This window comes from Rhagoletis pomonella, unplaced genomic scaffold (assembly GCF_013731165.1).
Source record: "Rhagoletis pomonella isolate Grant_MI unplaced genomic scaffold, Rhpom_1.0 Rhpom_scaffold_00004, whole genome shotgun sequence".
Classification (NCBI taxonomy): Eukaryota; Metazoa; Arthropoda; class Insecta; order Diptera; family Tephritidae; genus Rhagoletis; species Rhagoletis pomonella.
In genome coordinates, this window is record NW_023458558.1 from 61034955 (window position 1) to 61059350 (window position 24396).

At 35.3% G+C, this 24396-nt stretch overlaps 1 protein-coding gene across 2 annotated transcripts; it reads right to left on the minus strand.

Moving 5' to 3' along the window:
* Nucleotides 1–657: 657 nt before the first annotated feature.
* Nucleotides 658–22938, minus strand: LOC118737913 (lysoplasmalogenase-like protein TMEM86A). 2 transcript variants are annotated; one of them, XM_036468734.1, is made up of 5 exons: nt 22497–22938; nt 2986–3152; nt 2701–2891; nt 1249–1466; nt 658–991 (listed from the first exon to the last, which is right to left on the minus strand). In XM_036468734.1, exons 1-5 carry the CDS (start codon nt 22515–22517, stop codon nt 854–856), a joined length of 735 nt encoding a protein of 244 aa, XP_036324627.1. In that variant the 5' UTR covers nt 22518–22938; the 3' UTR covers nt 658–853. The 2 variants fall into 2 exon arrangements, with proteins under 2 accessions (XP_036324627.1, XP_036324626.1); XM_036468733.1 differs by having other exon boundaries at nt 22470–22517.
* Nucleotides 22939–24396: the final 1458 nt, after the last annotated feature.

Sequence of the window (24396 nt, forward strand, 5' to 3'; positions counted from 1 at the left end):
TCATTTTAGTTTTTTAATTGTAAAAAAAAAGAGAAGTGACTTTGTCCAAGAAATTGAAATTGCTCCAAAAAGTTTCGTTAGAAACATAATTAGCTCAGTGGCAGTAATTTATTTCCAGCTTTGTACAATTTTGCTAATAACATATTTTGTTGTAAAACATTATCTGAAAAATCCTATGCAAATCGATGTATGCTCTTCGATGCATCGAAAAATATCGATGTACATTTCGATGCATCGAATCAAAGAATAACGTCGATGTATTTTTGCCGCTGACATCCCTAAGGTAGGCACAATGCCAGCCCGATGAACGTCGTACTACAGCCACCTATCTGCATTGGCATTCGAACATTTTTTTTTATGATTATGTATGTATAAATAAAAACAAATTTCTTATTTATTATTATTTCGTAATACATACATAAATTTCTTTATTAACTGTTAAATATTAACACGAAATTCTAAAATCTACTGATAAGTATAATTAGATCAGCTACGTACACCTAGAGATAAATTGACACATTTATAATACCTACACTATGAAGAATAAATAAGTTGATAATACCTTCGGTTATATACAATTTTAAACACATACATATGTACGTATCTAGTTATACATATGTATATTCATGCATAAATACAGGTTTCTCTACATAAATATATATTTGTTAAAGTAACCTTTATTCTTGAAAATTTTCAGAGTAAAAGTACGATGGAAGTATTTGGGTTTATTTTTGGTTTTTTTTTTTGGTGGTGACAGTTCGATATAGGCAACGCAGTTTACATATGAAAATTTTTTTGCTTCTCAATTTGAGCTACTTTTCTTCTAATTAAGCCCAAGTTTATCGGTGACTGATCAGTCTTTTGATTTAACGCGATGACCTTTGAGCGCCGGTTTACCATTGCCCATATGCTTCCAAAAGTCCGGGCTTTCATTGGCAGTGCTGAACGCTATTGCAAATTGAGCAGTATAATACGTGGACATGATGAGCATCTGAAAAAATGTAGAAGGTATTCTTACTGCCGCTTTAACCAGCAATTTAAGTGAAAAATGATTTTTTCCTTCTGTCAATTCATATTGAATGAAAAAAAAAAATATTTTTCACTTAAATAGCGTTCGTGAAACCGACTATTAATATCCTGGAGTCTTAACAATTTCTTATTTTTTTTGTGCTGAGAGTTTTATATGAATGAGCAAAATACTAAGTACTAAAGAGGTATCTAAATATAATATATATGAATATTACTAACTCTTGAATACGGCACTGAAATCAAGAACATATTAATGCCAATGAATATATCGGATATGAGAAAGAGCACTGCACCCACTGCACAGAACGTATCTATGAAGCTTGAGCTTGGGAGAGCGCGTGCGATGGCTCGCCAACATGTGGTCAATAAGAGAGCAGTATAGATAGGAAGACCAATGGCGAGTACGGCGTCGAGGCGATTGTATACCACTGAAACTCCTAAAAAAATTTCGTAGAAAAAGTGTAAAATGTAGTATATCTATATAAAATACAATATGTACATATGTATGTATTCACGTTATTGCATTTACGGTAACATTTTAGATAAGGGTATTCACGAAATTGTGTGCTTAGCATCTTTTTTCGTTATTTAAATTGTTTTCGTAATAATAAAGACTACGGCATATTCATAGTCAAAAGTTAGTTGTAGTTTTTTTAACAGATACTGCATTGAAAATTATAGGAGTATACTCGAACGCAAAACTATCAAAGGCTTTAGAAAACTTTTACCGGTTTTGGGTTCTCCTGCCCAAAAAATTTGCAAATTGCAAGTAAGAAAATCTGCTGATCATAAGCATATGTTTGTAAATAAACAAAAGAAAATATGACCTCTTTGAATTATATATTTATGGCAAATTTTATTATTAATGCTAGTATATAACGAAAAAGAGAGTAAAGTTATTAAGCACAAGTTTGTTGAGTTAATTTACTATTAATCTCCAGTTTGTTTACTTTAGTGTGTGCTGATTATGCTTGCCGCATGTAATTTTTCGTTTGTAACATAATTGTCCTTTAAATATACCAAAATAGATAAAAATGCAGCAAGCTGAAATTCTGTTGACGGAATTTGTTAATTTTGGTAGGTTGATTGTTGAAATTAGAATTTTATAATTTTAAATGTACATTTGTAGATATCTACTAACTTTTTTGGATCAAGGATGGGTTTTTGGAGGATATTCTCTTTTATTTTTAGAAACATATTTCATTCATTCCGATTTAATTAATTTGTAATTTTCGTTTCCAAAAGTGAGCAATTGCATAAAATGCAAAATCAGAGAAAATGTGCCAAGCAGAAAGTAAATTGCCAAAAGACCCACCAGTGGCAACTGTGGAAGTGATTAGCTGTTTCGAAGTTTTTGCAAATTTTGCGTTCTCGTTCTTCTGTAAATATTTTGTCCCTTTGAGAGCGAATGTTGCTAAATTCTCAGAATTTTTTCTCCTGGAAAATTTTGTCCTCTCAATACGAGTACGCACCCTATGTCACAAAGCTGCAGCAAGCTTTAGAGTCGACTTTATTTTGACTATCAATATGCCTCAATATTTTTACGCTGCTTACTTTAACAAATTATTCCCCATATTTACAGCACCCGTAAACTTTTTTATTCGCAATTAGCACTAAGCAACTTATGCATCATATCATGAAAACCCGCATTATTATCTTAACTTTGTTTACCAATTGCTCCACTAATGTACAGTGTTACACCGATTGCCAGCTTCAGTGGTTTCCAACCAAACGCTGATATGTACCAGATATGCCCGATAGCAAATGCACCCATTCCATGTGGGAAGAGATTCACACTGAGCAATGCATCACCGGCGCATGAGCCGATTAATCCGAGTAGTATACGTTGTGAGCGTCTGTAGCTGTGTTAATCAAAAACAAAAAACAAAAAAAAAAACAAAAAAAACTTGGTAAGAAAGACATAATCGACTGTGTTGTTAATTTGAAAAGACTTACGTTGGTGTGAGCGCAAATCCTTTGGCTACAACATAGAATATCAGCATTAGAATGGGGAGACATTTCAGCACCGTCGTCCATAATTCACCGTGTGGATCTTTTACGAAGGCAAAATAAAGAACAACAGCGTTAAAGAATGGCATCAATTTCCATATTTGAGATTTGAGCTGAAATTACAAAAACAATAGAAAAATATAGTATTTCTACCTAGAAAAATTTTCAATTGCACGATTTTAAAGTGGGAACCCTACTTAAAAATACTTATGTATGTATTTGTATTTAAAACCGTGTTGGTCAGCGAATTCTTTATTTTGTTGTACATACCCTGCAGGAAGAAATTGTCAATTGATTAAAATAACCAACTTCTAGTTAGCTTTTTTGCGGGAGTTCGATAAATAACTAACTTTTAATTAGCTATGACAAAACTAACGTTAAGTTAGTTGTAAAGCCGTGCAGGACTCATGCAAATGTTATCGGGAGTTTGTTTTCTTCACAAGTTTCTATTTAAATATCCTCATAAAAAAATTACTTTCAATATAATTCTTTTCTGCACTTCGCATATTCTTTTTCGAATTCAGGACAAATTAAATAAAGGACGAAATTTTATATTATCATTTTGATGTTATATCTGATCGAATTCAAATATGACACCACCTACAAAAGAACATGTAAACAAATAGCAAATATGTTATGTTAAATAAAATAAGTATTTAAATAAATAAAAATATATAAAATTGAATTTATATTGATAGCTTATATCCAAAGGTAGTTAGTTACAGTCCTTTATAACCAAATCAGCAGATATTCCCGTGTGATCTGACACTTGAAGAGTATTTAAAGTGAAATAAGTTTGTTATATTTACCAACATAATTTAGCTGAGACTTGCAATGCCTAGCTTAGAAGTACATAGTTTAAAGGCTGTTAAATGACTTGTACGCATTTGGCCCGATGCCCCTCCCCCTCGTGCTTGAGGACTGCAAATAATAGGGCTTGGAATAACGAAGGCTGCGCACTATTCTTGGACATTGATCTAGATCTATGCCCTAATAATTTCCACCTCACTCTATACGATACCCACTTCTTTTTAACCTTTAAGTGGCCTCAAAATACTTGCCAAAAATTAGGTTTTTTACTAGTCTAAAAAATTGCAAAGGGCAGCGCTGGAGCTGATCCAAAGATGTCAATAAATTTAAATTTTTTTTAGATACATATGTATGTACATATGTATGTGCATATGGATGAATGCCTTTGAATATCGGTATCTTGGAGGAATGTAATGGAACATTAAAAAAACTTTTCCAAAAAAAACGTCGCTCAGCGCCTTGGCCATTGTCAGCGAAGATACATCCATACTAGATGATTTCAAAATGGCCGGGATAAACGGTATCGGGAAGGTCTTTAAAATGTTTGCAGGCGGAAACGGACCAAAATCATTTCCCGATTATTTTTTTATTATTTAAAATTTAATAAAATTGAAAATAAAATTTTAATTTCAAAGTAAATTTTTTTAGTGATAGATTTCGGAACCCATGGGACCGGGGGTACAATTCTGAAAAATGTCGGTATGGGCGAGTTCGAGACTTAAAATTCAATTTCGGAATTGAGTATTTAGTTACGTGCCCATCTCTAATCCACACGCTAATTTGCACAAAAATGATGCTAACAACAATTCCTTGAAAAGAAGTAATATTATTATGGAATCTTGGAAAAATTTCAGCCCCCTATCTTAGTTTTTCAGTTGGCGCTCGCAAAAATACAAGTTTTTTAGTGAAAACAACTTTTTCCGCTATCTGCTTTTTCTTTTAATAAACAATTAAATATAACAAATAAGAAAAACTCTGTATTCCATTCAATTTTAATATGACAAGCGCACGTTTGACGTAGATAGGACTCACCGTTGATTTTTGGATTTTTTTTTATTCACGGCATCAGTAATTGTCTTCCATACAAAATCCAAAGCCAAAAATCAACCGTAACTCGTACTATTTTAAACTTGCACTTAGGACCACGTGCTCAAAGCCTGGTTGACACTAATCTCCAGATAAACATCGTTATCGACGTTACCGACAGCCTGTTATATGCATGGAGCCGAAGACCTCGATAACGATGACACTTAGGACCGTTTTAACTATGCCCGGTTAACACTAATCTCGAGTTAAACATCCTTGCCGGCGTTACCGACACAATGTAATAGGCGTGGAGTCTGTAACGTCGGCAACGGTATTTAACTGGGGATTACTGTTAACCAGAGTTAGTGAAACGGCCCTTATTATACTAAAATTGAATGAGCTAAGAGTTTGTTTTCATTTGCTATATTTTTTAAAAATTAAAGTAATGGTAATAATCAGGGAACGGATTTTATGGAAATTGTCTTTTTTTCTGCTAAAGAGATAGAGTATATTCGATTAAGAATGCCCACGATTTAGCTTTCCCTGATTCCATATATACACATTTGATGTTGCCTTTTTTAAGATATTTGCCTTTTTTTGCCTTTTTTAAGATATTCGCCTTTTTTTGCCTTTTTTACCTTTAAAAAGGGATTATAGCATTCACAATTTTTTTTAAAGATTAAAAAATATTCACATGCCCATGCGGCTTATAGAAGCGCAGGGATCTCTTGCCAAATTGGTGTTGGAAAAATTCAAAGCCGTTTTCTCAGGTAACGTAGGCTTGGAGACAATAAGGGGTGTGGATACAATTGTAAAGGGCGAGGAAAACGCCCTTATTCCTGATAATATGAACGTTTCAAACGTTCCATATTTAAATTGGGCTCAACTTGTATGAACTTACGTCGAGCGCACATTTAGTATTTTCAAGGCTTTTCTTCGCGAAAATTGAATGAAAATGCTGCCAGAAAACTTCAAAATGCATCTTGTGGGTCAATGTTACTACAACTGTACAGATTAAAGTTTTATGAGTTAGAAACTCGAAAGGATAAAATAGTCAAAGACGCAGAGTACGAATATTTCATATAATGAAAGTTTTTCTCTTTTTACTTGTAATATAAACATTTGAACTTATACTTCTTTACTTGTTTCTTAACAGCGATCGCACCTCGACAGGCAATGGCAAACCTCCGAGTGTATTTCTGCCATGAAAAACAGCTTCTCATAAAAATACAATCGCCGTTCGGAGTCGTCGTAAAACTGTAGGTCCCTCCCCTTTATGTGACAACATCAAGGCGCACGCCACAAATCGCAGGAGAAGCTCGGCCAAACACTAACATATGTATAAGCATCAATCTATTATTACCAGGGAACGGATTTTTAGGACCTAAAAACCTATAAAAAAGGCAAAGTAAAGTAATAAAATAGGCTGGAAAAGGCAAAATAAAATAGCGAAAAAGGCAGGAAAAGGCACTAGGTATTACAAAAAAGGCAAAAAAGGCAAAACAAAATAGCGAAAAAGGCAGGAAGAGGCACTAGGTATTGCAAAAAAAGCAAAAGAAGGCACTAAAAAAATACAGAAAATACGAAGAACAATAAAAAAACATTTATTTTAGGGGCGAAACCGAACTTTATATTCCCGGCACAGCTATCAAATCTCGTTGTTTCAACTTTCTCTGAACTACCTTTGCATGATAAGTAGGGGTGTTTACACGATTTCAAAAATTCGGTAATATTCAGAGTAAGACTTAATGATATATTTAATTGAACCTAGTTAGGTACAAATCGATAAAGTGGTTACCGAGGTACACCTTTGTAGTTATAAAGGTGGCGGTGCTACGCCCAATTCCTAAAAGTCTATAGCAGGCCTATTTATTGTTAGGAGATTGAACGATTAACTTGAGGTAAATTAATGTCCTCAGTTATTGAAATATCGGAGTTTTCGTATTTCTGAAATTTAACGTTGTACGGGAAGCGGGTGTAATTTTAGTCCGATTTGAATAAGTTTATTAAGTGCACCGAGTTTGGTGGAAAGTGATAAATCAGTTACCGAGATACACATTTGTGGTCATAAGTGGACGGCGCCACGCCCGTTATCCAAACATTTATGATATTCTTATTTTCTGCTAAGTGGTTATTGCAATCATCGATTTGAAGTGAATTAGCTCCAGTAGTTACTGATTTATCGCAGTTTTCGTGTTTCTGTAAATTACTGTTATATGGAAGGTGGGCGTGGTTATAGCCTGATTTTAAAGATTTTCAACAGATTTCTTAGCTAGACTCTACCCAAGCCTCGTACCGAGTTTGGCAAGGATTGGTGAAGCGGCTACTGAGATACAGCATTTCCTCATAAGTGGGCGGGGTCACGCCCATTTTTCAAAAGTTTCATAACGAAATTATGTTTTACCACAATTCTACACCACATACCAATTTTCAGCAGTTTACATCTAATATTTACTGAAATATCGCAGTTTATGTATTTTTCGAAAATACCGTTATATGGGAAGTGGGGGTGGTTACAGTCCACTTGCGCCCATTTTTTATACCAACCTACCTTGGATAAAGGGCAACCTACATACGAAATTTCGTTGATATATCTCAATTTTTGCTTGAGTTATCGTGTACACGGACAGACGGACGGACAGACAGATATGGCTTAATCGACTTCTCTTTTCATTCTGATCATTTATATATACATTTGTCCATCTGAATTCATTTTGGCTGTTACAAACAATCGTTATGCGAACAAAGTTGATATACCCTTGTACACAAGTGCGCTCGGGAATAAAAACCTTTCTTCTATATATATTTATACCCGAGCGCACTTGTGCACAAGGGTGTTATAACTTTGTTCACATAACGGTTGTTTGTAACAGGCAAAAGGAATCGAGATAGATATAGACAAATGTATACATAAATGATCAGAATGAAAAGAGAAATCGATTAAGCGGTGACTGTCTGTCCGTCCGTCCGTCCGTCCGTCCGTCCGTCTGTGCACACGATAGCTCGAGTAAAAATTGAGATATCTTAGCGAAACTTGGTATGTGCACTTCTTTCGGGCGTAGGACGGACGGTATTGAAAATGGGCAAAATCGGACAATAACCACGCCTACCTCCCATATAACGGTAATTTTCAGAAATACGAAAACTGCGGTATTTTAGTAACTACTGAAGATTATTCGCTCAAAATTGATATTTACAATAAGTTTTAGACGAAAAATAAGAATATTATAAATTTTTGGAAAATGGGCGTAGCCACGCCCACTTATGGTTACATGTGTATATCTTGGTAACCGCTGCACCGATTTCTTCCAACCTTGGCACAATTGTTAACCTTGGTATAACATACGAAACGGCCGAAAATTTTTAAAATCGGACTGTAACCACGCCCACATCCCATATAACGGTAATTTATAGAAATGCGAAATCTTCGATAATTCAGTAATTATTGAAGCTAATTTATTCAAAATTGATGCTTGCAACAATTCTTTACCAAGAAATACGTTTAGGATAAAATTTTGAAAAATGGGCGTGGCACCGCCCACTTATGATCACATATATGTATCTCGGTAACCGTTCTACCAATTTGTACCAAACTGGTGTGGTTATTGTGCTTGCTACATAGAAGCAAAACGTTGAAAATTATTGAAATCGAACTAAAATTACGGCCGCTTTTCATATAACAGTAAATTTCAGAAATGCTTGAAACTTCAATATTTCGAAATTTAAGGACGCCAATTTACTCAAAATGGATACACCCCGGTTTACTATGTAGCGGTAGCTTTCGGAATGGTGAAAAACATATATTTAATACTTGCGCCGGGTATTTAATGTTCGGCTCCGCCCGAACTTAGACTTTCTTACTTGTTTTTTTTTGCGATGCTGCTTTGAGCAGGGCTTGAACCCAGGCCCTGCGGAGTGGAAGCGCGCACTGCTAACCACTGCACCACAGTGGCGAAAAATCAAGATAAGTGGTTGAAATATTACCTCAATTATTTTGTTTGTGATCGACAACGAAATTTTCATAAGGGGGAAAAACATTCCATTTATGGGACACAGTCTTATAAATAGCTTGACAATGTAATGGGTCTTAACCAGCGCTGTGAGTGCATTTTATTAAACACAAAAGGAAGGAGGAAGGAAAAATGCGAAAACGCGCGCACTCACCTGTCACTCAATTCGCTAAATTATCAAGGATACCTACATACATGCATATCTCTGTTCGAACGCAAAGTAGTTGTATCAATTATCGTTGTTACATTTGTTAAACAAAAAGTGCAAATAGCCACTCCGCCCAACAACGCTGATTGAATCAATTCGAGTATGTCAAATTCCTGGTTAGTACAATAGGACGGAACATACATATGTACACATGTAATAGGGCGGCACAATTTGCATACGAGAAAAGTTTTGAGAGTTCAGCATAAATACCAAAGTTTTGAAAATGTTTTGGAGTTTTCGCCTGACAGATAGTTTTGAAAACGTAACGTAACGTAAGTGACGAACACAGCCTCTACGTATGTAAGTTCGACTCATGCCATACCAAAATGCTGCCAAACGCCTAAGTAGTATTCACGACTTTATGGGATTCACTGGAGAAATACATTGACTTCCACAGAATTTTTAAGTACTCAGTTCGGTGGCAAAGAATTTTGACATTCAAAGACGGGACTGCAAATTCTGTTTCATGAACATTTATGTTAGGTAATATCAGTTCCGCATAACCTCGGATAGACTAGCGGAAATCTGAGTTAGCTTCTCAGCTTAAGTGTCTGAACTGGTAACATAGCGTTACTATGTACGCCAAGCCGATCTCATGGATCGCAACATCGAAATTTTCCACTTGATCATTTGATAACTGTTAAAACAACACAAGCGGAAGAAGTTGAAACTTACGAAGACTCACAATTTTAGCAGAGAGTAAATTTCATTATATTAACATGACTCGTAAGATCTGAAGAAATGAGCTAGCTAGTTAGACGATAATTTATGTATTCTGCATTATTTGGTGGATTATGCAAAACTTCGAGTGACCAAAATTCTGCACAATCTTTTAAAAAGCTATGTGTGCCTTTTTACGGCCTGGCTGGTTGAGGTCCACGTAAGGACAAAGCCGCCATGCAAGAAATGCATTGGACGGCGCTTGCGACGTCTACTATAGCTGCCATGTTAAGGAGCGGAAATTCGGTGTTGGATTTGTGGTGGGAGAGAGACTCCGTCGCCGAGAACTGTCGTTCGCCTCTGTGGACGAGCGTCTATCCACAATCCACATCAAAGCGAGATTCTTCAACATTTCGCTCAGCCGCGCCCATGCCCCGACAGAAAAAAAGGATGAGGCATCCAAGGATCTCCATGATATCAAAAACGTGCTTGGCGAATTCAATGCCAGGGTGCGAAAGGAAGGGATCTTTGGAACCACAGTCGGAAAACTCAGCCTCCACACTCTTCAACCAACCGGCATATGCGAGCAGCGGAACCACATTTCCCACTCATTAAGTGCCGCCGCCGAAGAAGTAGCGAGCCCGAAAGAACAACTGATACGATGAGGAGTGTCAGGGATCTGCAAAGAAAAAAGATACCGCCTAGAGGGCCACGCTGCGATCGGGCGCAACGCTTAAGAGAAAAGCGAGACGTATTTGCCGCAATAAGAAGAGAGAGGCCGAAATACGTGAGCGCGAAGGGCTTGAAATGCTGGCCGAAGGTTTCAATACCAGGGCGTACTTCTGCAAGAACAACAATGGCGACCTAGTGACCGATGCCCAGAATATACTTAAATTGTGGAGGGAACACTTTTCCACCCTACTGAATGGTAGTAGCACGGAAAGTTGTGGAGAAGAAGAACCCGAGCCCCCAGTGGATAATGACAGAGTCGATGTTCCACCGCCTGACTATGATGAGGTACGAATATCAATAATGCGGCTGAATAACAACAAAGCTGCTAGAGCTGACAGCCTGCCAGCTGAGCTATTCAAGTACGGCGGCACAAGGTGCATGCATTAACTCTTATGCAGGATATGGTCAGATGAGCGCATGCCCGCCGGCTGGAATTTTAAGTATGCTCTGCCCAATCCACAAGAAAGCCGACCCCGCCATTCGCGCCAACTACCGCAAGATCAGCCTTCTAAGCATAGCGTATTGTGTGAAAGACTGAAGCCCACCGTCTAATAACTAATTGGGCCCCATCAGTGTGGCTATAGCATAGTTGCCAACTTGGTGCTTTAAGCACTAGATTTAGTCCTTTTTGAAAATTAAAACGCCAAAAAAAAATTATTTAGTGCCTAGTGCCGTTTTTAGTGTTTTTTTCTGAACTAAAATTACTTCGCTATAGTTAAAACCTGAAATAATTTTTAAATATTTAAAGCTGTGGCAGCACTGAATTTACAAAAATCTACAAATTTAAATGCACTTAAATACAACCATGAGTGATAAAATGCTGAACTTGCAAATTCACCTTGTTCAATTCTATTCGCGTTGAAAATGCTAGTAGATATGCAAGTAAGTTAAGCAATTCTTTTCTTTTCTAATTATTTGTAAAAATTTTTATTTTTGTACCTCCTGAGTAAAACACATCGTTTCTTGGTGCTGAATCCAAATTTGGCCTCACAGCACTAGAATTTTGAGATATCCTAACCTCAAAGTGCCAAAATCACGGTTTTTGGCGATATTTGAGGTTATATATTGAAAACATAATTTTTTTTGCTCATTTCTACTTAGGGCATGATTTTCGTTTGTTGGGATTCGATTTTGTTAAATACATACAAACTGTTATGAAAAAAGCATTAATTGATTCAAAACCATTTGGTGCTTTTAGTGTGGTAAAACGCTTTTTTTCCAAGTTTTTGGTGCTTTTTGAAAATTAAAAGTTGGCAACACTGGGCTTTAGACCTGGCAAATCCACCATAGACCAGGTATTCACAATACGAAAAATCTTGGAAAATACCCGCGAGAAAAGAATTGACACTCATCACCTATTTGTCGACTTTAAAGCCGCTTTCGACAGCACGAAGAGAAGTTGTATATATGCCGCTTTGTCTGAATTTGGAATCCTATCAAAACTCATACGGCTGTGTAAAATGGCGTTGAGTAATACCACCAGCTCCATCAGAATTGGGAAAGACCTCTCCGAGCCGACGCTCATCAGACGCTTTTTGGGAACAAAAAAATTATGAATGTTTTGACATTTTGTTTGCCGGTTCGGACCGGCCCCAAAAAAAATCCTCTCGTCTTCATCGGTGCAGAGTCGAAGGCCGGTACAGCCACAAAGTCTTCTCGTCTTTGTTTGTAATCGGGCATGAGGAGGAACGTAATTTTTGTTCGTCGGGAGAAGATCCAAAGTAGCACCGAGATTTAATATTCTTCGTTTGATCTCCAGGATGATGTTATTGGTATTAAATCTGAATCCTATAGATATAGTACCTTACTGCTTCAAAGTTAAAACTTCCCTTGATATATGTCCAAATACGCGGAAACTCTTTGCGTGTTGCCAGGAGGTTTTTTCGAAATTTGAAACAAATAATTTCAGCTGTATATTGCATTCCAGTTACCACAGCCAATGTGGATAGAATATTTTCCCAATGCTAGGTTTACCGATCAATTTTAAGTTTATTAGCCCAGTGCTCGTCAAACTTTTGAGTGTGACGGACCGGCTGCAGTTTTTCTATTACGCCGGGGACCGGTACCTTTTTTTATTGATTATTTTTCGTTTACGATCATCTCACATATGTATTAAAATTTGTTTAAATGAATTTCTTTATTAGCCGGGTGTCTATATATGACCTATTACCATTTAATGATAGCAGATATTAGCGATTTTTTATGAATGTTTAACAAATTTAAGTTGTTTTTATTATACAAGTTGTATATAGCCTCATTAAACAGTAATATAAAACATCAAAAAATCGTTGTCCATTTCGCGACGCCCTTTGCGGACCGGCGACTTATGGCTTACGGACCGGCACCGGTCCGCGGACCACCACTTTGGCGAGCACTGTATTAGCCTATTGAAATTGGCAACACTGAGTGTTAGCAAATGCACCTCAGCAGTAGTGGTCGCCCGTTGTCAAGCAGTGCACAAATAAGGTTCTCATAAACTTCTGTTCGGAGGCAGCGCAAAAAATTAGGTCCCTCCATTTGTGAGACAATATCAAGATGCTTACTTAAATTGATGGAGAAATTCGGCCAAACACCAAAAATGTGAGAGTTAAATACATATTTGTTTTTCTATTAACACCTTAGTCCCTTCGCATACTCGTAACCTAATTCGTAAATACTACATTGCAAATACTATGTGTGTATATGAATGCACGTATGTACTTACATATATACGTATTTATATATGTACATATATACATGGCTAGTTATAAAATATACAAGTGTATAAATACATAAATATAACAATGTTTGAAAACTTTTTCTTTCATTTGCTCTCATCCAGCAAAGCCGAGATGTAAGCTTTTTCTCAGCGCAGCATTCAAAATTTTCTCTGCTATCTCCATTGTCACATAAAACAACAAAAAATGAGAGCATTTCTCAAATAAGAAGAGATAGTAAGGAAAGCCTTTGGTACAGGCACCATAGCAAATACAGATGGTCAGCTTTTATATATATATGTATGTATATTTTCGGGGTAAAGACATGAGGTACAAATCTGCGATACCAAGGTCAAGGACATGAAAAACGCAAGTGCTTGCATCAAATTGAACCTTGGTTGCTGAAAACCGAACTATTGTAAAATATATTAATTAAATGTAATAGATAAATAAAAGCAAACCAAATTCGGCGTACAATATGGAATTATGATGTGAACATTGAAAATAGATAGATAGATTTATTTTACATCTACAATACAAAGTCCCTCACAGACTTACGAAAAATTAACAATAAATGCTTATTAAATAAATAATAGAGTTTAAAATCCTTACAAAAGCAGATGTAGATAATGAAAATTCAATATTAATAAATTTTTTTAGGGCACGCAATATGGACGCATTACTCGAAAATTAAGTTTTGCAGCTAATAATAATAGATTGGCGCTTACACATATTTTAGAGTTTGGCCTAGCTTCTCCTCCGATTTGTGGCATGCGCCTTGATGTTGTCACACAAAGAGGAGGGACCTACAGTTTTACGCCGACTCGGAACGGCGATTGTATTGTAATGAGAAGCTATTTTTTCATGGCAGAAATACACTCGGAGGTTTGCATTGCCTGCCGAGCGACGGCCGCAGTTAAGAAAAAACATTTTTTCTAAAAATACTAGAATTTACGAAGACTGCTTTCCGTAGCATTAAAGCTTATCCGTTCAAGTAAAATTGGGCAATCGATCATGCCATTACATTAATTTCATTAAATATATATAAAAAGAGAGAGGACTGACCTTTTGAATATTCGATTCAATCATAATTCAAGACCTCAGAGAAACGATGCAGAAGAAGTAGAGGTTCGATGAAGTGTGTATGCAACGGCGCGCCTTGGAAAAGACTCGACAAGGAAGTACATTTAACGAATGAACAAACCTATGGCAACAAACTGTTATCTTTAGGGCAATTTTTTCGACTGCCAGCTAATAATTGAAGCCCGGTCTGCCTTAAAGACTTTATCGTTTGCCTGTTATAAGCATGTGAACGCCAAATTTGACAAGCAGTCAAAGCACTGGTTATATTTAACAGGCAGTCGAGAAAACGGCCCTTACAGTTTCTTTTATTATTCCGCGCTTATTTCTAGATATCGTTCCTGCATATCTATCTAAATTTATCGAATAAAACTAATTAATCCAATCATAAAAGAGCCTGAACAATGCCATGTAAATAGCTTAATATACATAATTACCGATTCTCTACCTACTTATTTTGAAATGCCAGAGCTTTACTTCACTAAGTAGTGAACATGAATACCACCTATTTCATATCTCAAAGAAGTACAGGACATGAGAACCAAAAATAAAATGAAATTAATGAGAAAATTGTAAAAGCAAAATATTACAAAACGAACAAATTTTATTAATTCAAGCTTTTATTAGTGGTGACTTCAAATCGCTATGAGAGAGGGAGTAGGGGTGTACCAATAAGAATATACAACAAAAGTATGAAAGTTATTTGAACTTGGAAAGATAGCGGTGACTGAAATAAAAAGTGTTACACCATGATACAGTTTTGCTCGTCACTGTACGTACACATGCTAGTGGTTGATTAAGCTAATTTGCATAACAAAATTGCGAGATGCGTTTACTCAAATACCGTAAGCTCAGAATTTTTATGGAAAATAGGGTAAACAACTATGTATGTAAATATGTATATATTCATATGTATATGCAACAATAAGCGAATAAGCATGGTAGTGAGAATATCTACAAATCATGCCATCTATCATAATAAATAATTGCGTATACGCAGTGATATACACTTTGGACTACATAAGTATTTACATTAGTATGTGCATACATATGTATGTATGTATAGTAGCAATCGGTTGCATTGTTTGTAAATTACAATCGTTGTAGTGTGGCTAAACGTAGCGTGGGTTGGGCATGTTAAAGTGGCGAAAGATATTGAGAAAACAGCTGTGTGCTGATATTATCAAGTGGGTGTATGTTTGTTGCTACATGTTATGCTTTTCAGGTGCATGTGTACCCGAATGCGAAAGAGTGTATATACATACCCCAAGTAAAATAATTATATGTATGTGTAAAATGTTTTTCCTCATTTTAGCTCTATTATTAGAAGAGTAAAACTTTTTGCTGTATGCAATTATAATAGCCTTTAGTTTATCAGTATTTTTATATATTAAGTTGATGTTCCTTTACAAATTTAATCACCATTATCACAAAAAATAGTTAATATTCAATAGGAAATAATTATATGTGCAAAATTAAGTAATCAGTGTCAAAAATTTTCAACAGAAAACTACATCAATGACTATGTTGTAAAAACTTAAACATATTGAAGCTATTTTCATAATAAAAACCGTTTTATTATTTTCCCTAGTTATATTATGGCCCATAATATCCCGTGACATTGAACTATCTGAAGAACAGCCCGGACATATATCAGGAATGAAGTTTTGTGGCATGAAAGAATATAATAAGATGTTCCTTTAAAAATCCCGACGACTATAGAAATAATAAGCTTCGTGTCCTATATAAGCCCCAAAAGAGTAGTGCAAATGCATATCCAATAGTTAGCTACTAGGAATAGCATGATTTATCGTAAAAATTGAAACATATTTGAATTTCTCTGTCATAAGTAAAAGTTCGCAATAACAGGTCTATTCTGCACGTTACCGATGATTTTGTAACCGGAAAATTTTATTACCAAAAAATTTTACCAGCTCTTGTCACCGCGATTCTAGGTACGTTGGTAATGCAGTTGAAATATTCAGCAATTCAGCTATGAAGAATTGTACAAATTCTGGCATTGCATATTTCACTGGGTAATACTTTGTTACCAGCTTATGAGATGGTAACAAAATTTACCGGTTACAAAAGTACACAGAATGCGAAAAGGGTTTAAAAATTTACAGGAACTTTATATACCGGTTACTAACATTTTATTACCAGCGCAAAATAGACCTGTTAATAATAAACACAGTTTTGGTACGTAAGTTGAAGAAATTGATCGCTAAACCACAGCCCACTCTATGTAACGAAAATGCGTTTTTAGCATTTTGCGAAAATTACAAATTTTGTATGAAGAATTGAAAAATGCTATGCCCACCACAACTTGGAGAGTCATTCGGCTGCCATGGCAAACCTGTCCTTGGCGGAGAGGATCTTTGGTTTAAAGTAAAAAGCATATAGCTTTGGAAAACAAATAAAATCTTTTCACTATGTTTCTGTTATTTTTGGCCTTTATAACAATTATATTCAACAATTTTTATTGAGCTCGAGGCCGTTTTTCAATGAAAATTTATTGTGGAAAAATGAATATCAAGAATGAGAAACATTCTTTGCGCAATAAGTTGGCAAATTTTTCGCTCATTTCGACTGAAGATATTTGGAAATTTCAGCGGTAAAACGTTGCGAACAACAAAATCGTTATTCAAGGAACAATATACCTTCTTTTAGAGTAACTAGCTTCAAATATGGGCTTTAATACCACTGGGGAATTGTAAGATCTACCTCCCAACAAGATTTGTACTTATTCAAAACAGAATGATAACGTGATGAAACTTAAATAAACCAAACTTCACAAATAGGAGAAAAAACAAATTTTGCTACAAAATGTCGGTAAATATATGCCGCAAAGCGTGAAACAAATAAAATTGTGCAATAGAAATACAATCTAATACCAACAAATAAAATTATCGTTAAAACATTTTGTAAAATAGTCGGCAACCTAACAGTTGTTTCTTTGTACACATAAATATTTTCTACGAAAATTTGAGCATAATGGTACAATTAAATTTTCTAGTTATAAGCTAATACATATTCATAAAGTTTTTTATATTCTTTTGATAAAGTATGTAAATGAATACAATGATTGGGAAAAACTTCAAAGATCTAGTATTGAAGTATTGCACATATAATTTTTTTATTGGGGTACATATGTATATATGTATTCTCATATTGTTGGATGTGTGATGACGGTCGCTATGGAAAATATTTGTACGCCAAAAAGGAGGAGTTTTTTCCTCATTGTGGACGGTGATTGTAAAAATTATGGAATATTTGTTTGCATAGAAGATTTGGATGAAGGTTCATCATAAAGAAAGGCAGCATGGGGTTAACATATTCTTGAGCACTCCACTCGCCAGCGTTCCAAGTGAGCAATTGTTTAGTGCAGCGGGCCTTATATACGAGCCTCTAAGAAATCGCTTCATGGCAGAAAAGGCAGCAAAATTAATTTTTTTTTTAAATATCCCTGCAGAAAAAGTTATCAATTGATTAAAATAACCAACTTCTAGTTAGCTTTTTTGGGGGAGTTGGATAAATAACTAGCTTTTAACAAGCTATGATAAAACTAACTTTAAGTTAGTTGTAAAGCCGTGCAAGAGTCGTGCAGACGTTGTCGGGAGTTTGTTTTCTTTACAAGTTTCTATTTAAATATCCACACAAAAATTACTTTCAATACACTTTCTGAACTTCGCAGATTCTTTTTCGTATTCAGGACAAATAAAAGGAAGATCGAAATTTTACATTATCATTTTGAAGTTATGCTTGACGGTGTTCGAATATAAACAAATATGAAATGCAATAAAATAAAATAAATAAATAAATAAATAAAAAAGTAAAGAAGCAAAAAAAAAAAATATTTTGTTTTTCTTATTGATATTTATACCCAAAAGTAGTTAACTACAAGTTAGTTGACATCTAAGTTCTCACTATTTGGCGGCCATCGCCCTTGAAAAGTAGTTAGTTACGGCCAAAGGAAATATTTAATAAATAGTTACCACTAGTCGAATGCTAGTTAGTTAATAGTTTGCTACAAACTAGTGTAGAAATAATATGCCCCATCTGAACTTTGACTGCTAGATTAAAAGACTGTATAGGTTAAGCACTCGTTCAATGTTCTAATAATTTATGTACAAAATGTTCACATTCGCGAATGTAAAATATATGACATTCGATACATCCCTATTACATATGTATACCCGTCGTTGCGTATGTAACGTATACGCCCTGTAGCACAATAAGCAGTCATCTAACACGTTTACTCGCATTTAAAAGTCATATCATTTAAAAGTATGTAATTAAATATTGGCGGGGAAGATTTTCTTATGCACATATGTATAAAAATATTACATTGTTCATGTATATAACAATTTTAGGATGAATTTCAATAGTACCAAAAAAAGTTGTAAAAATGGAATCTTATAGTTCAATAATGCATACTTGGCATTGCATGAGATTTGTAACATAAGGCATCTGTTAAATGAGCTTTGCGTCTAAGCTGCTATCCAAGGCACAGCATTACATATGTAGAATTCTATTGGGTTTGATTTCTAGGTAAAAATCGCTTAGCAGTGCAAACAAAGTAGGCATAACTGAGCTATTAGTTTCCCAAATCATAGTAATCTTTTACGCAATGCAATTTTTTTTTTATTTGGGGCAAACAAATTTTATTATATAAGATTCATTTGTTTTGGCAAGAAGAACATTTTCACCGTTTAATTTTAACATTTTGAAATATTTTAAATTGTTAAAATTAAAAAATCATAGCATTTCAAAAATTTCAAAATGTGCACATAGCTGCGACAGTTATTCTGCATTCTGTTTTTTTTTTAATTTTGTGGTACACTCTTGAAACTTCACAGATATTTCGTATTTGATGCCAATGTCCATTGCCTCTAATAAGAACCTTCTATTTGAGTGAAATAAATGCAATAAGAATGCTTTAGCGTTTTGTTTTGCTGAGAAAAGGGAGGACTCTAAAAAAAAAACAACTCGTGAGATTTTCTCATACACAGTTGAAAAGCTTATTAAAATTTAGTGTAAAAGTAAAAGGAAAGTTGGCGCAGTCGCTTCAATAATTTTTGGCAGTGTAATGGGTGATATGCAGTTGGTGTGCCCGTGTATGTACCATTAGTGGTACAATCGAAGCACGAGATAGCAGTAAGGGTATGATCGGCGCACCACTAGGTTTACTATAATGTTTCAATGGGCTAGTGCAATCAGTGCTGCCACTGCCTTAGCCTTTAAAGTATCCATAAAAAATCGAAAACTCAATCAAAATGTATCCACCGAAAAGAGCGGACATTTTTACACATTGCATCTATGGAAAGCAATCACAGCCCCTTAGCAAACTTATTAACATGTAGTCAATATTTTCCCATCCTGAGACAAGGATTCGGGAAACAAAGGCCCGTAGTTATAGTCAAAATGAAGTCGACTCTAAAGTTAATTGCAGCTTTTTGATATAATCTTCAATGGGATATCTGTCAAAAAAGCTGCAACTAACTTTAGTGTCGACTTAATTTTGACTATAACTACGGGACTTTGTTTCCCAGATCTGTTTCTAAGAATAGGAAAATACTGACTACAACTACGGGCCAAAGTTTCCGCATATTATTACTACGATTACATTCTCGGCATTACAGGTAACTACTACGGGCTGGAAAATTTTTTAAAATTTGCAAATTGCTTGGTGTTATTTAATGCACGTTTATGTAGCTAAAAATTTAGTTATTCAAAGTGACAAGAATAAGGGAAAATTTCTTGCTTGGAGAATGAGCAGCCAACTGTTGAAAATACTATAATAGCTCGCACATAAATCAAAAAATAATTCCTTCAACTTACAAATACTTATGGGCGAAGGTATCCAAATTTACACTGAGGAAAAAAACGAAGTATCCCTCAGAATTTAAGGCGAAAATGTATCCAATTGCACTGAGTGCAATACAAGAAGTACTGTTGTTAATCCAACAGTTCGTATTGATCTGCACCGAAGAGCAGTCGGGAAAGTACGCGAGTCGATAACGTTTGCATCGTAAATAATTATGGTGGAAGTTTAGCGTTGAGAGTGCCCTTTGTTGTGTCGTAACCCAATACCCCACATGGTTTGGCTACTGCATCTCTCACGTGGCCCTGGGTGAGGGAAAGTGGAGAGTTTGAGTTGCTGGCAAATGCGACTCGAAAACTCTATTAGGCAATATGGCTGCAATTAAATGGTTTCAAGACTTGTAGTAGTTCCTCCAAAGATGTAGATCGAAGTCTTTTAATAGCCATTCTTAGTGCACTTAAGACACGGAGAGAATATTCCACAACGCTTTTCAACGGCAAAGAGGAACTTGTACCATTTTTTAATGTCCTCCTACTCAGTCGAGTGCGAATAACAATAATGAGAACAAGCTGGTATGGCGCATGCACCAGCTGTTGGCAAAATCGGGCCTCATAAATACATTCCTGAGATTATAATCTTAGTGTATCCATACGGAATAAAAAATATTAGGCCAAATTTAACTTGTAAAAAGATAACTGTTATTTCGGTCCCTAGAATATTATGAAAGTGCACTGATAACACGTATATCTGACCAGTCACAGAAGAAAGCATTAAAAATGAATTACAAAAACTAAAATCGAAAAACGCTGATAACGTGACAGGTTCTCCGAATTTTTTGGAAGACAACGTTGTTTAAATAACGATCGTGCCATTATGCTAGATTGTGAAGATGAAAGTCAGGAGGATACATCCGACATTTGCGGCCCCGATGAAATTCTCAGAAAGTAATTATTGCACCGCAATAAAAATAAATAAATTTAATTGAAAGTTCTCTCAACTGGTGCAGTGTCAATCGAAATAAATTTACAATTTTGTCAAGTTTCAAGTTTGTCGCCTAGAGCGAGTAGTTATAAAGTGGCGCAGATTTGATTTACGATCCTTTAAAAAGTTTTTATTAAACACAATGTTCAAATTTTTAAATTAAAGCAGTAAAAAAATTAGTCTTATCATGAGTTTCATTTTTCCCGAACCGGTTCACTTTTCACTTTTGGTTTTCATGTATTTACTATGGGCGGAATAAAATTTTTCGGGCGAAACTCAGGATAAGGCAGATTATTAAAAAGTACTAACCTTTCCATTTTTTATTTACCTAAGTCAGCTAATTTACCTACCTAAATTATTTCTTAAAAATACATGACATCCGCATTCGCATCCGCGGATGTGTAAAATTCCACATTCGCAACATCCCTAGTTCAAAGCATTAAAAACGAGTTTGGTACAAAATTACTATGGCTCAATATTCTGTTTTTAAAATTCTGTATTCAAAACTCTGTATGTATGTATGTATAGAAAAGTTCTGTATTTTAATACTCGGAAAACCAAATGGATAAATAAAACAAGTGCGAATTTTGCAATACAGAATATTGTTTTATTTATCCATATGGTTTTCCGATTTTTCCATACAGAATTCGTAAAGCAATATTTAAAAATGAATAAATAAAAATAGGGTTTCCGATTTTTCCAATACAGAATTCCGAAAAGCAAATAGCGGTTGTGAAATTGATTGTACTATGCATAGATTTCAAAGACAAATGTTATTGAAACTTTTCAAAGTTATCAAATTATTTACAAATAAACTACCATTAAATGTTTTTGCATTAACGCTTCTGCAGTGGGATATACAAACGCGATGTCCTCGAAAAGTATTTGCTTGAGGTAGTTTGTTAAGTATCTACTAATAATTTCAGCTCGCGTTGTCGTATTCGGACAACTCTTCCTTAGTTGGTAAATATATCAATAAATGGAATTTTTTACTAATAACCCATGCACATTAAGTGCATATACATATATACTTATGTATGCATGTACACTAGTGTGTACAAGTTTTGTAAGGAAAAAATACCATCGCAGAAAACAGGGTACTCCCTTAGCTTTTTATTTTTTTATTTCTAATATCTATAACAATTTTCTCAGTAGCTCAGTGACCTTGAAATGTGTACAAAATAGTTCTAGGGTAAAATATAAACATTTTGTGAGCGTCCTCTAAATTTATACGTAGAAACGTAAAGTTATATACCAGCCCAGCCCCTCTTTCGGCAAGAGGAAAAATTTTTGAAGGTGCCCCAAACCCTATCTCGGAATTATTTTTTTGGACCACTCTAATGTAAACATTAGTGTAATTGTATGTCGTATGAACAAAGACACATTTGAACTCTTGTGCATACCTGCACATGTGTCGGATGAAAACTTACAAGATGCATTATATCAACCATGGCGCCTTTTGGGCACTCCACCACTTGGATAAGCTATTTTTTTTTCTGCTGGTGTTGCGCAAGGTTAAAGCGTTTCATTTACTAGAGATATACGAATTTACATTTTTGCTTTTTCAGAACTTTTCACGCGAAAGTTGGCACGATCTTAAAGGTGGGTTTAGCTTTTGCATTTCCGTCTGCTTTAATTGATTTGCACTTTGCAACAGATTTAATTAACAACCAAAGATTTTCAGTATTCACTTTGCAGTATTTATTGCATATGGGGGTCTGCAATTTCTCTACACAAAGCTAGCGCGTCGCGTGCACGAGAACAAAGAAAGCAAGCACAACGCATATAAATATACCAACAAAAAAGTTATATGCACAAACGATTAGCCGCCCCACTAATGTGCGCCGCACTGCAGAGTCCAAGTGAAACTGAAATGTGCGAAAAGTTATTTAGCTTCTCCAAGCTCTCCAAAATGCCAGTATATTTTAATGCACATGCAGCGTTGCCGAAAGCTTTCGCTGGAAAGTCGTCACTTTACCCTAAAAAAATCGTAATTTCGGCCAAAAAATCGTCAAATTTTGTTTATCGTATTTTTTTAACAAAATAAAGAATACAAAGAAATTACATACAATGAGTCGTATGCATAAAAACTAAGAAATTGCATTTTCCTAAAATTGCCCGCCTTTAACTTATATTTCTTTGAACAAATTGTGTAAAAGGTCTGAAACTTTAAGAAAAAGCATTCGCTTAGGTTTTATGCATACAGCCCAATAAATATGGCAACACATTACAAAACCAAATGGAACCTACATTGTATTTGGGTTAATAAAAGTGGATTTGCCAATTGTTAACGATAATATAAAAGTACAATTTAAAACACAACTGCGTTTGAAGTTTTTGAAGATTTTGATCCAGTTTTAAAGTAGGGGTCTTCACACCGAGCTTGATACACGGTGTTCGGTAATTTTTCCCAATGGCTTTTTTGTGTAAAATTATTTTATTATCGGTGTACCGCTTACCGAATTATCGTGAAAGAAGCTTGATAATTTTTCTGGTAGTTGGCAAACTGCAATCAGGTGTTCGATATTTATTCAATTTTAAATCCGCCCGCTGCCAAAAGGCATTACGCATATGAGCAAGTAAAATTCCTTAAATTTTCTGTTACAATTTAGTTTTTTAGGAAAAAAGCTACGACTCCGCTGTTGATAAACATAGTTTACCAGACCAACAAAAGAAAACTGAAAAGGACGTTCACAGTTGATAAAATTACCGAGGTCAACCAGCAATTTACCAAAACTACCAAAATTGATGTGAATACCCTTAGTGTAACATTCGCATTTATTAACTGATAGATAATTTTGACTGGACAAATTCCCTCTACTACTTTTCTGTCTCTTTAAAGTCAGCATCGGCAGTGCAAATTAACGGTTTGGTTTCAATCCTAGAAGAAATTTAATATAACTAAAAGCACGGTTGTAGAACAAAACTAGATAAATGCATGGTTGTATTTTGGATTACGTTTTCCTGTCACAAATGTTTTACATACATACATATGTAATTTAGTGGAAAAACTAAAATAAAAAATCGTCATTACGGGGAAAAAATCGTCAAACGTCATTGAACTAAAAAAAAAAAACGTCAAAATGACGACGACATCGTCAATTCGGCAACGCTGTGCACATGTATGTACCTATGCAGCTACTCGGAGACGTCAACAAAGTCCATGTCGATGTCGGTGCCGATTCCGACGCCGAAATCAGAGCGCCAAAGACGGCGATGATTATAAGCGAACGAAAAAGCAAAGTAAAATCAACTGCATGGCGATTTGACAGTATCGGGATTTTGAGCTTACCCACTCGTACGAACGCACAGGTATGTTAATGCCCTAGC

What these genes read in the sequence shown, in the direction of transcription:
- LOC118737913 (XM_036468733.1), bottom strand. Translation starts at nt 22,517, where the DNA reads ATGGTTGATATAATGCATCTTGTAAGTTTTCATCCGACACATGTGCAG. An exon ending in TTCATCCGACACATGTGCAG is followed by an intron (nt 3,153 to 22,469) that starts GTATGCACAAGA and finishes TTGTAATTTCAG; the next exon opens with CTCAAATCTCAAATATGGAA. An exon ending in TTTCAGTGCCGTATTCAAGA is followed by an intron (nt 992 to 1,248) that starts GTTAGTAATATT and finishes ACATTTTTTCAG; the next exon opens with ATGCTCATCATGTCCACGTA.